Below are 12543 nucleotides of genomic sequence, written 5' to 3' on the forward strand. Positions count from 1 at the left end.
CAAACTACCTCGGCCCCTCCCCAGGGCGGCCCGCCCCTAATCAGACTCTCTTACCCCAATGAAGGGCAGGGCAACCGGCCAAATGCCCCCCCACCCCTCCTCCCCACCCTTTCCCCCCACCAGCCCCACCCCCCGTCAGCCCACCCCACCACGATAGGCCTGCAACCCCTTCCCCCAGCCGGCCCCACCCCTGATCACACCCCCCACCCCAATAGGGGGCGGGGCTGGATGGCCAACCTCCTGCAGCCCCTCCCCTGACCCAGCCCCACCCCAGATCAGCACCCCCAACCTCAATCAGGGGCAGGGCCAGCCAGCCAACTACCCATGGCCCCTCCCCCAGGCCGCTGGCCCCCAATTGGCACCCCCACCCCATTTGGGGGTGGGGCTGGCCGGCCCACCACCCACAGCCCCTCCCCATGGCTGGCCTCGCCCCCAATCGGCCCCCCAATCCCAATCGCGGCGGGGCCCTCCGGCCAATCGCCCATGGCCCCTCACCCCAGCTGGCCGGGCCCCGATCGGACCTGATCGGGCGGGCCAGCCAGCCAACCTACTGCCATCTTCTCCTGACAGGCCCAGCCCCAATCCTCCCCAATTGGGGCTGTGGAGGCTGGACACCACCCGTGTACGAATTCATGCACCGGGCCTCTAGTAATATAATAATAATAAAACTAGAGGCTCAGTGCACGACATTGGTGCACTGGGGTGGGGGTCCTTCAGCCGGCCTACCCCTTTCGCAGTCCAGGAGCCCTTGGGGGATGTCAGACTGACGGCCGGGGAGCAGGCCTAAGCCAGCAGTCAGACATCCCTAGCAGTGCCGTGGAGGCAGGAGAGGCTCCTACCACCGCAGCTGCCCTTGCCAACCATCAGCCCGGCTTCTGGCTGAGCGGCACTCCCCCTGTGGGAGCACACTGACCACCCGGGGGCATCTCCTGCATTGAGTGTCTGCCCTGGGTGGTCAGTGTGCATCATAGTGACTGGTCGTTCTGCTCTTTGGTTGATTTGCATATTACCCTTTTATTATATGGGATATAAATAACTGATTTTATTTTTATTTTTTTATTTTAAAAAATGTTTATTGTTGAAAGTCTTACGTATGTCCCCTTTTATCTCCATTGACCCCTTCTAGCCTCCCCCGGCCCCGCCCCAGGCCTTCCCCACCCTATTGTCTGTGTCCATGGCTTATGCATATATGCATACAAGTTTTTTGGTTGATCACTTCCCACCCTCCTCCCTCCCCCGCCTTCCCTCTGAGATGCCACAGTCTGTTAGTAATCACTTTTGGAATTTTGCTTTAAAACTTGGGAAATTGCTACTCTGGCCACATGGCTCAGGTGTTTGGTGTTGCCCATACACCAAAAGTTTTGGGTTTGATTCCCACTCAGGGCACATACGTAGGTTTCAGGTTGGGGAATGTACAGGAAGCAACCACTCGATCTCTCTCTCTCTCTCTCTCTCTCGATCTCTCTCTCTCTCCCCCTCTGTCTTTCTCCCTCCCTCCATAAAATTTTTAAAAAATTGTGTATATACATATCCTTGGATGAGGAATTTTTTAAAAAATTGAAACCTGGTCAAGGGTCAAATTCACCCTTGAGCCATGAGTCTGGGACCCCACATGTCCAGCTCCCCTGGTCAGTGCTCATCCCCAGGCACCCGGGACCCGAATGGCTACTCAGGAGCCTCAGGTGTAACTGTCCCCCCACAGACAGGACCCGGGGCCCTGGAAGGCGAGGGGGCCAGCCCTCAGTTCCCCAGCCCGTTGGTGGTCAGCCGGGCACTCCCCGACCCCCTGACATCCAACCACAGGCCTCGAAAGACACATGACTCAAGATCACAACACCCAGCCAGGTTGACACAGTTCTGGTTTTATCCACGGTCATACAATCACAGCTTATATATATATATATATATATATAATTTATATTTATATACCTTTAAATTACACAATCATGTACAAAACAGGTGCACTGCTGAGACCACAGCACTTCTTGGAGTGTCACAAGTGTCGGACCAATGAAGTCAGGAGCCGGGTGGCAGACGTGGCAGGGCAGCCCCGGCCTCTTGCAGAGCCAGGCTGAGACATGGTTGACTTGGGATGAAACACGTTACTCGCTGAGCCCGAGGGCGGGCGCTGCAGCTACAGGAGTTGGTGGGCACAGTGAGGGGCTCCGCCCCTACGCGGAGTTGAGGGCCCTGACACCAGCACTGACCGCGGGTCCGGGCCCGGGAGCTCAGGGGGTCTTCCACGTGAGACGCTCCGCTCCGCTCCGGCCTGAGGAACCTGGGACCGAATGCTCAGAAGGAATGGGGTTTTGAGTCCCTGCCCGGGAGTGGGCAGCTAGCGTGCGGAGGTGACAGCAGGGCACCGCCCCTCCCCAGGTGCTGGGAAGCTGCTGGCACAGAGCGGGGGAGCCCAGGCCCCATGGTGCAAAGGTGCAGCTTTCTGACTTCCAGGGGCAGGTGGTGAAGGCAGAGGCCCCCACCCCAGCTCCTGCTTGGAGGGGCGGAGGGGCTTTTGTTCTGGAGTTGGGAGGGCTGAGGGTTTCCGGAATCTCGCTCCGGGCTCTGAGGGGTCTAGGACACACCTCAGGATGTAACAGAGGCTCAGAGAGCAGTGACAAGAAAGGGGGTGCTGTGGGGGGCTAGTGTGCCTGTCCCTAGGGGTGCTATTGTCCCCACCCCCCTCCCTGGCCCTGAGGGAAGCCTGCCCCAGCTCAGGCCCTGGCCAGTCTGCCAAGACCCTCTGTGCTCACATGGACAGGGCCAGGCTTAAGGCCGGGGTCTGACCTGACGGGGGCTGTGGGGAGAAGCGAGGAGCAAGAGGCTGAGGGGCGACAGCGGGGCTGGGGTCTCACACTGTCTTCACCTAGAGGCCCAGGGGGCCAGGTGCTACAGGAGTGGGGAGGGGTCTGCAGTCCTGAGGCCCAGAGTGGCTCCCCTGGTACCGCAGGGAGTCTCAAGGCCTCACCCCCAGGCTCTGGGAGACTCCCTCCCAGCCAGGCCCCTCCTCTTGGGGTCTCGTCCTGCCTTGGCCTGCTTCCCAAGCACGCGTCCTCACTCCCTAGTAGTAACCCTCGGTAACCCAGCACCACTTTCCTTCACAGCCACAGGAAAGCCGCTCTGGGCAGGCCCTGCTCCTCCACCCCAAACTCCTCAAGCTGAGACCCCGGCTTGGAGAGGGGGGGCCGGGGCTGCCAGCAGGGGCATGTGCTCCGGGCTAGGGCTGTGACTGTGGGGACAGGACAAGGAAGAAAGACTCGTGACTGCCCTGCTCCTAGGCCAGGGCTCCTCCCTCCTGCCAACCCCAGGCCTCTCCTATTGGCTGCGGGCTTTCCCCGAGGGGCCCCGGCTGGAAGCTCCCACGCTGCGGTGTCTCCCCAGGCAGGCCATGGAAGGGGAGCGGAATGGGAGGCCCCAAGGCTCGGTCTGAAGGCTGGCCGAACCCAGTGAGGCTCTGGCTTTAGATGGGTGTGCAGGGAGGGAGGGAGGGTGAGCAAGGTGCCCTCCTCCCGGGAAATGGGAGGAAGCTGCTACGGTTGCTGGCTTTGCCCTGGGCGTTGGGGCCCCTCCCCCCTGCCTAGGACTTGGGATGGGGGTTTGTGTCTCTGCAAATGCCGAAGGGGGCGGCTCTGAAGGATGGGCAGCTGGGAAGAAGGGCCCTAGCAGAGTCCTGGTCCCTCAGCTGAGCCTGGTGCCGAAGGACCGAGGGCCTGCCCCCCTTCACGCCTACACCACAGTGACACTGTCACCACCTGCCGCGGGACCTCTTCACGGGGACCCCTGGACACCTCTGGGCGAAGGTGACCATTCCTCCTCCAGGGCCACCAGTCCTGAGGGTGAGACCGGGCAGGCACTCCCCAGGGCACGGCGGAAGACTAAACACTGGGCAGCCCCTTGTGGGGGAAGGAGGGGTGGGGCAGGAGGAGGAGTCAGAAACCTGCCAGGGGAAGCGACAGCGGGACAGGTGCCTGCAGCCTGGGGAGGGGCAGTGACGCGGATAGAAGGGTCCAGGAGACATCTCTGAGCTCAGGAGACTGGTGGGATCGAAAGCGTGGGTATTGTGATGTCTCTGCTGGGCTAAGCCCGAGACCCTCACCTACCCAGGGGCCGTGACCCCAGTCCCACCAGCCGGGCCTCCTGGCGGCCCTGCAGATGCTCCATCTCTTCGTATTTTTTGTTTTGTTCTGTTTTGACTTTTAAAAAAATAAAAGCTTGATCGTAAAATATGTCTGGAACTCTATGGCAAGGGGGGGTGACAAGAGTGGGAAAGAAGGGGAGGTGGGGGGACTAAGGGGGTGGAGGGGAGCAGGGCAGCTAGATGGCCTCCACGTAGTTGGCGGGATAGAGGCCAAACTGCCCGCTGTCCAGCCGCCCGCGGCACCAGCCCTGCTCATCCTCCTCGCCCAGCTTGGTGAGCTCATCTCCTGGGAGGGGACACAGAGGAGCTCCTTGAAAGGGGCTCGGAAGGGCGGCCCCCGGCCTCCCATACTCTGATGCTGGGCCCACCCCAAACCCTCCCCCATATCGCCCCAAAGTCCCAGGGGACCAGCCCCAGCCACACCCAGGCATCCGCCTCCAGCTTCATTTCCCAGGTCAGTAGTCGGGGACCCCCAATCCAGGTCGGGCCTAACCCCCAACGCTACTCTGAGGTCCTGACCCCGCCCCGGGCACCCAGCGACCACTCTCTAGTGAAGTCTAGGCCTCCCCCGCCCCCCTCAGGCTGAGGTCACACGCCAGGTCCCGGCCACACCCCGCGCGCCAGGCCCCGCCCACAGCGCACTCGCCGCCAATCCCCGCACTCCCCGCCCTCAGGCCCCGCCCCTCCCCGCCCTCAGGCCCCGCCCATCGTACCAGCCTTGAAGCTGAGCTCGTCCTGCTCCTGGCCGTCGTAGTCGTAAAGCGCCCGCACACGCACCCCCTTGGCGTCGTCCTCGAAAGGGTTGGCGCCCCCATTGGCCTCATTGCCCCCAAATGTGTTCCCGCTCTCGTCGTCTGACCACTCAGTGGCGTAAGGCTGGCCCCTGTCATAGCTGCTAACGCTGAGAAGCAGAGAGAGGGCCGAGCGTGAACTGCCTCTCACCTCGTGCCCAGCTCTGCCCCTCCGCCCAGCCAGAGCGCTGGCCCCACATTTCACCAAGCCCAGAGCAGGGGCGGCCTTTGTAAGAGGGGTCCTGAGCCAATGACCTCACTGACAGCTCTTTAAACAGATGGGAGACAAGACTCTTAGCATTGTTACTCGGCCTTAGAGTGAGGGGGTGCTGAAGGGGACCCCAGACTCCTCACCGGAGAGGGGCAGTACAATCTAGTGGTTAAGAGTGACGACTCTGGGGCCAGACTCTTGGGCATCATATCCTGGCCCTGAGGCTTAGTAACCAGCTGTGTGACCTGCAATCACTTCACTTCTCTGGGTAACAGTTTCTCCATCTGCAAAATGGGAATATTTACACGCTTCTCAGAATGCTGCAGGCTTCAGTGAGTTAATGTGTGGAAATGCTTGGAACAGTCCCCGGGCACACAGTAGGTGCCCTCAAAGGATTCGCTATCACTATTTTTGAAAGGAGAATGAGGATGCTGTGATCTAGACCATTTCTTGTGTCTTACGGTAAATCTCCAGCGATTCCTGGCCTGTAGGAAGCGCCACAGGAGACACTCACCTGCCACGGTCGCCAGCCTGGGACGTGGACTCCAACACCCCAGTGGCATTGGTCAGCGCCACCCCCTCGGCCTTCTTAGGCTGCTTCTCCTTCTTGGCGGTGGCGTGAGGGAGGTCTGGGTTCCACTCCTGGTGGACGCCAGGGGAGCGGTCAGGCTGGGGGTGCTCCCCGAGGCCCTTTCCAGCCTTCTCAGACCCCTTCCCCACCCCCACACATCCTTACCTCAAACTGGGGCCAGTTCATGGGCATGCCAGGGCCGCTGGTGCTGCGGAACCATCTGAGGTCGTCCTGGGCGTCGGCCCCCCGGATGACCTGCTCCAGCTCCCGGTACACATGGACATAGCTGTGCACAGGGAGACGGGGGGGTGGGGGGGCAAGATGCACATGGCCCCTCTCATCCTTGGTGAGGGCAGGAGCCCACTCAAGGGACCAGGGTGCTGGCCCCCGGCTGGGAATCAGGCAGGCTTCCCCAGGAGCAGTCTCCATGTGGGCATGCCCAGCGGCCACCCTTCGCCACCCCCCCTTAGCCACCCACCCATCTGTCCGTGCATGTGCCTTGAGCACCTAGTGTGCATCGGCTTGCACCAGGCAGCCACTGGGCGTGGAGCCTCTTCTCTCTGGGCCCCTGCAGCTCAGCCCTCCCCTTCCTGTCACTGTAACATGGGGCCCGGGATGCCTCGCACCCCGTTCTACCCTCTGCTGGCTGTGCCCGAGCCACCGTGCGGCCCCGCCCAGCTACCTGCTGTTCTCGGCTAGGTTCAGGTGACGTTTGATGTCCAGCAGCACCTCCTTGAGGAAGACCAACCGCTTTTCCTCAAATTGCTGGCACTGTTCAAACACCTGCTCCATGCCCTCCATGTACTGAGGTGTGGTCTTGCCCACTTCATCCAGCACCTTCTCATACTTCTCCTGCGTCTATAGGCACCAGACACGGGTAGGGGGATGAGGGGAGGGGGGCGGGGTGAGGCCCAGGCCTGCAGCGGCCAGCCCCGCCCACTCCAAGGGCCCTCAGAGCCCAGCCCGGCTGGCACCTTCTGCACATCCTGCTTGCACTTGTCCACTTTGTCCTGCAGCTTCTTCTGCTGCTCGGGGGTGACTGACTGCTCCGTCTTGCTATTCATCTCTCGTGTCACGGCCAGCTTCTCCTCTTTGCAGGCCAGATGGTAGGCCTTCTTGGCTGCCTCTAGCTGTGGGGAAGCAGAACAGGCGGCAGGCCTCCTACTTGTGAGCTGGAGCAAATATGGCCACTCGTCAACCCTCCCACCTGCCCGCTCTGCCAGGAGCTGTGAGCACAGTCTGAAGAGGAAGGAGGGATGCAGGCCCTGGCTCCCGGTATTTGGGAGCAGCGCCCACCTGTGGAGGTCTCCCTGCACGGCACAGCCTGCTGCCCAGGACACACTCCTGGCGGGCACAGCAGTGCCTGCCCTGTCTGGGGATATGGCCTGCTCCCCCATGGCACAACCCCAGAGGGCTGTGCACCGCCACCCCATCTGTAGACCCCCTCCCTCTGGTCAGACTGGCCCTCTGAGCTCAGCCGCCCACCCTCGCCCCATCTGTAGCATCCGCCCACTGGGCACCTCCTTCATCTTCTTGACCCAGGGCTTCTGGGCCTTGCGGAAGCCATCTTCAGCCTCCTTGGTCTCCTTGAAGCCGCCCATGATCTGCTTGTGATAGGCATCCTTCTGCCAGTTCTTGACCTTCTCCAGGTCCTCGTTCAGCAGGTTGTTCTTCACCTCCTGGTGCAGCTCGCTCACCTTGTCCGCCTCCGTCATGATGGCACCCCAGGCCCGCTCCAGGCTGCCATACTGTGGGCCTGAGGAGATGGCCATGGGGTCCCGAGGCCTGCACGATCCCCTGCCTGGGGGCCTCTCGCACCACCCTCCTCTGCTCTCCCTACAGTTTTCTCCGTCCTCCAGGGCCCAAGTACAGCCACCTCCGCCAGAAAGGCTTGTCTGACTGCTCTGTCACACACCTCAGCCTGCAGCCTCACTGAATTCTTACACATCTGCCTCTCTGTCTCCACCCTATCTTCCCTGTCAGCTTGTGAGCCCCGGGTGGGGGCGGGGGGTGGGGGTGGCCTCAGCCCTGTGAGCTCCCACAAGCCCAGCACAGCACCAGGCTCACAGTCGGTTCTCCAGGAATGTTGGCTGAGTGCAAAACCGAAGAACCAACTGGTGACAGGTACCAGGAGGCTACTGGGACCAGACATCCCACAGTCTGCTCCTCTGTATACTGGCATCAACTCTGTGCCAGGCAGTGTGCCAGGCAGTATAGGCCCAGCCCTAGCCCTCATGGAATTTGGAGTCTAGTGGAAGAGAAAAAACATTAATCAATATATGTAAACTTCAATTTGAAACTGTTCTAGATTAAAGGAATCTAGCGACATGACAACGAAATGCAGTATCTGATTCTGAATTGGACCCTGGACCAGCAAACAATGGCTATAATAAAACTTGCCTATGGGCCGTAGTAGATGTCCTGAATTTGATAGCTGAACCATGGCTACATGAGTGTTCTTATTCTCAGGAGATACACGAGGAATTTAGGGTGAAGGGGCGTGTCTCCAACGGAAATGTTTAAAAAACACACATATAAATAGGGGTAAGACCGATGTGGTAAAATGTGAACTGGTGAATCCGGGTGAAGGGTATGTAGTTCTCTTCTATTCTTGTAACTTTTCTCTGAGTTAAAATTATTTCAAAATACAAAGTTTGGGGATTTTTTGTTTTATATCCAAACAAAAACTGTACAAAGTTGAGCTGAAGTGCAGGGAGACCTGGCTTGGTCTGGGAGGGGAGGGGTGCAGGTGTGGGGACAAAGGCCCTGTGGCTGGAGGCTGCAGGTGCATCTAGGTGGCTGGGTGCTCCCAGGATCCAGACAGTGGGGTTAGGGTCCAGGGTGTGCGCAGGGGATGGGCACAGGGGTGGAGGGGGGGCGAGGGGGGGGGCGAGGGGAGGGCAGCACCTTTCTCGATGAGCTGGCGCCAGCGCTTGGCCCAGTCGGTGAGCTGCTGCGCGTAGGCCTTCTCGATCTTGGCGCGCTCCTGCACGCAGTTCATCAGATCGTTGCACAAGCGGTGCCCGTCATCGATGCGCTTCACTGTCCGCTTGTAGTTCCCCACCTGGCGGCCAAGCAGCGTGCACGACTCGCATGGTTCCCCGCCTCCCCGCCTCCCCGCCTCCCCGCCTCCCCGCCTCCCCGCCTCCCCGCCTCCCCGCCTCCCCGCCTCCCCGCCCGTGGCGATCGCCCGCCCTGGCCGCCGCGTCCTGCAGGGGGCGCCCGCCACCACCATCCCAGTGCGCCTCGGGACCCTCTGGCTTTTCAACGACTTGGCACCCGTCCTCACACCCCTGTCTATACACTCCCTCCTCACACTTTAAACACAATTTTGTCGCTGCCACAAATACAGAAGGTTTTTTATAATTTGGACTTGGGCCAAATGAATTATTCATTTCATTCTTATGAGCTAAATCTATTTATATAGAGTCATAAGCATTGAGTTGAGCTGCAACTTCTTGACATAATATTATGTTTTGTAGACATCTCATTAAACACTTATTAATTTTAGGTTTGGCAGTTTCCACTTTGGGTTTCATAAGCCAATAGAAAAGACATTTTCTGGGTTTCAAATATTTTGGGAGGCTCTGAAATACTGGCCTGTCTCCACTCCATTTCCCTGGGACCAGTGCTCCGCGCCTGCTCACTCCACGGGGGTGGGACGGGGGGCCGCTGTGAAAGGCTGTGTGAGCCCATGTAAAGTGCCAGGACTCTGAGCCAGCGCCCCAGGAGCAGAGGGCCAGGAGGGGCCTGTTCTACACCATGAAATACCAGGGGATGTCCCCAGGGGCAGGTGTGGGCAGGGGGCCCTGGGCTCAGTGGGTGGTCGTAGGCTGTTGGACATGGAGGGCTTTGGAGAGGCCCGAGGGGCTGGGGAGCAAGGCCCGAGGCCATGAGGAAGCTGGAGCCGGGCCTCCACAGCCAGGCTACGCCGTCTGGTCCCCAGGACCTGGGGAGTATCAGAACCTCACCTCCCAGAAGCTGTCGGTGGTCTCCTCCGGAGCTAGGGAGGCCTCGTCGTAGGAGCCGGACATGGTGTGGCTGTGGCAGGACGGACAGGCGGGGAGCGGCGGTCAGCAGGCTGGGCTGCTCATGCGCTGGAGAGGAAAGAGATCCTGGAGATGAGGGACATGGTCCACATGCCCCACGTCAGGCCCGGGCCCGACTTGCTGCGGGGATGAGGGCTCCCCAGACAAAGCCTGGCATTGGAACCGGGACTTCCTGCCCGGGGACTGGCTCACCAACCGTCCCCAGCGTGGCCCCAGGAGTCTCCCCGCAGTGCCCCTCGTGCCCACCTCCCACCTCTCACTCCATCTCCTCTCCATCCGCTCTCCCCCAAATCCATCCTCCAGCTCCAGTGTGGGCACCGCTCTCAGAAGCCTGCCCCAGCCACCAGGACATGGTACCTGCCGCTGCTTCGTGTTCCTGGACTCAGAGCTGAAAGTTAGAGCCACATAATCGCGTATTTGCTTTCTATAAATCTGTGGTTTGTTTCGTAGACACATAGATCTTCAAGGCCAGCAATCAGGCTTACCTCCATGCAGCCCCCTCTCCCTCTCCGCGCCCTCCCCTGCCCCCTGCCCCAGGCCTGACACCCTGTAGGACCATTAGAGCTCAATGAACTGCAGCTGGCATCTCAATCTGCCCCCCTCAGCACTGCCCACCCCAACCCAGGCAGGTCCTTGCACCAGGCCCAAAACACCCACCTAAGCTCTCCACCAACGTAGGGTCCCTGGTTCAACCCCTAAATCCTCCCCAAACGCCCCACCTGGAGCCTGGACCAAGTTCCCTGGGAAATGACTGCTGTCCCCTCCTACCTCCCCACCCAGGCTGAGCTCCTCCTGAGTTCCCTGAGCTGCGGGGCCCTCTGGCTGCCCTGTGCCCAGCCCCAAAGGCTTCAATGAGCTGCTTCCATGTCCCTAAGAGTCCCAGACATGCGGCTTCCTGGCCCGCAGGTCAGACCGCTGCTATCTGTGTGAGCGCAGGCAGCTGCGTGTGGCCTGGAACTGTCGGCCGGCATCACGGCTGTCCAATCTAGGCCATGTGCTGCCCCAGGGCTGGGGTAGGCACTGCCCTGCACCCACCCCCACCCAGTGCTCACTGCCACCCAGGCAGGAATAGTTCAGTAGAATGGCTCAGTCATAAGGAGACTAGACCCAGAGGGCCAGGGGCCTGGTCTTCAAAGGGGCAGTGAGGCCAAGCCAGGCCTGGTCCCATTACAAGCTGACAGCCTGGGCCCAGGGTCACTTCCCTGGCTCTGCACTGTCACCTCAGGGACTGGGAACCCTGACCAATGAGGACACCTGGGGGAGTGCTGGCCTCTGCACGATTTAGCCCAACCTGTGGTCCGAGGACAAGGGCATTCACACATGAGGATCCTGGGCGAAGGAGGTCCCTGCCTCCCTGGCCTCAGTCTCCCCACCTGTCCGGGGGCTAGTGCTCTTTGCCCAGCCATCACCAGGGCTGCCTCCTTGCATCTCTCAGGCACCGACTTCGTTCCTTTCCCCTTAGCACCAACTCACTTTCTCACAAACTTACGTCCAGCGGGTGTGGGTGGAGAGAGGGCAGCTGGAGCTCATCAAGGGACAAAGAAATGAGCCTGAGTTTTTTTCTTTTCAATTTGGCACTTTTCACTTATAAAGCAGTACTGGCTTCACGAGGAAAACGTTGGGTTGGGCATGGAGGAGTAAAAGGCAGGGATATGTGATGGGGGCTTTCAGCCAGGCTAGGTAAGTATCCCTGGACCAGAGCCACCGACAGCCCCTGAAGTTACAGAGAACCTGGGGACCCCCCAGTGTGCGGCTGATGGGGGGACTTCCTCATGAAGTGAAGGTCGAGAGCACCCCTGGACACAGCCTTGGTGACCTTTCTCACAGTCACAGGGGCACACGTCCCTCACCCAGCGCACCCCATGGTCCTAGGAATTCCCCGTCCAGCCAGCGGGGCGAACAGCTGCTGCCCGACCGGATTTACAGCCGATCTGCCTGGAAAAGCCGAAGGCCGGACACGACCCGGACGCGTCCGGGGGCCGGTTCAGCGAGAGGAGGTGCCGGCTGGCCGTGGAATGCTCTGGTCCTGGACGCACCCTCCAAGCCACGTGCCTAAAGCCAAAGGAGCGAGGCGCAGAGCAGCGAGGCCGCGGTACTCCTGGCTCTATGGCAGGTGGACATGCAAACGCGGGAACATTTTTGGAAGCTGGTAGAAGTGGGGGGCTGGCGGATGGGGTGGGAGGTTCTTCACTAACTCTTTTATGCCTTTTACATTTGCCTTGTGTGCATAAATTGCCTATTTCTTAAAACCCTCCTGGAGGAGAGCAGCGGGAGCTGGGAGCAGGACGAGGGCGCACTTGAAGCATGGAGGCGGCATGTCGGGCCAGGAGGAAGGCACGCTGGCAGAGGCCACGCTCCACCTTGTCCAGACCCAGGATGGTGGGACGTGCCATGGTCCCTCCCAGCTGAGAGAGCACGTGCAATAGAAACAGCTCTAGCCTCAGGGTCCCTGTCCTGTGTGACCTGAGCAACTCACATGGCCTTGCTGGGTCCTGCCGGGAAGTGAGGATAACGGGGCCCAACTTAAGGATGAGACCAGAGGGTGAGGGTCCGGCGCACCCCAGCCCCGGCTGGACCCCACAGAGGGGCTCAGGAATACCACAGTCACGGCTGGGGAGGGTCAGCCCGCAGCTCCATGTGGCCAGACACACCACCCACCGCCCCCTGCCTCTCACTCCCCGTCTGAGGCGCGAACGGTAGGTGCCAGCACTGCATCCGAGTCAGGAAGCCGAGCGGCCGGTGTCTGACCCTCCCCGCGGGCAAGCCCACGCACGCTTAGCTTTCCT

General features: G+C 60.5%; 1 protein-coding gene across 6 annotated transcripts in view; it reads right to left on the reverse strand.

The window, feature by feature from the left end:
- Positions 1-1842: 1842 nt before the first annotated feature.
- The window catches only part of PACSIN1 (protein kinase C and casein kinase substrate in neurons 1), a 61753-nt gene continuing 51052 nt past the window's right edge, over positions 1843-12543 (reverse strand). For 4 of the 6 annotated variants that reach the window (XM_036317425.1, XM_036317424.1, XM_036317428.1 and 1 more), the window contains 9 exons: positions 9680-9805; positions 8616-8772; positions 7229-7464; positions 6683-6838; positions 6391-6566; positions 5874-5994; positions 5652-5779; positions 4849-5036; positions 1843-4421 (listed from right to left, as the gene is read on the reverse strand). In XM_036317425.1, coding sequence (XP_036173318.1) covers positions 4312-4421; positions 4849-5036; positions 5652-5779; positions 5874-5994; positions 6391-6566; positions 6683-6838; positions 7229-7464; positions 8616-8772; positions 9680-9742 — 1335 coding nt within the window. In that variant the 5' untranslated portion in view covers positions 9743-9805 and the 3' untranslated portion in view covers positions 1843-4311. Of the gene's footprint in view, positions 4422-4848; positions 5037-5651; positions 5780-5873; positions 5995-6390; positions 6567-6682; positions 6839-7228; positions 7957-8615; positions 8773-9679; positions 9806-12543 lie in introns of those variants that run through there. The other 2 variants (XM_036317429.1, XM_036317430.1) reach the window with 2 other exon arrangements.

This window comes from Myotis myotis, unplaced genomic scaffold, assembly GCF_014108235.1.
Source record: "Myotis myotis isolate mMyoMyo1 unplaced genomic scaffold, mMyoMyo1.p scaffold_m19_p_7, whole genome shotgun sequence".
In the NCBI taxonomy this organism is placed as follows: Eukaryota; Metazoa; Chordata; class Mammalia; order Chiroptera; family Vespertilionidae; genus Myotis; species Myotis myotis.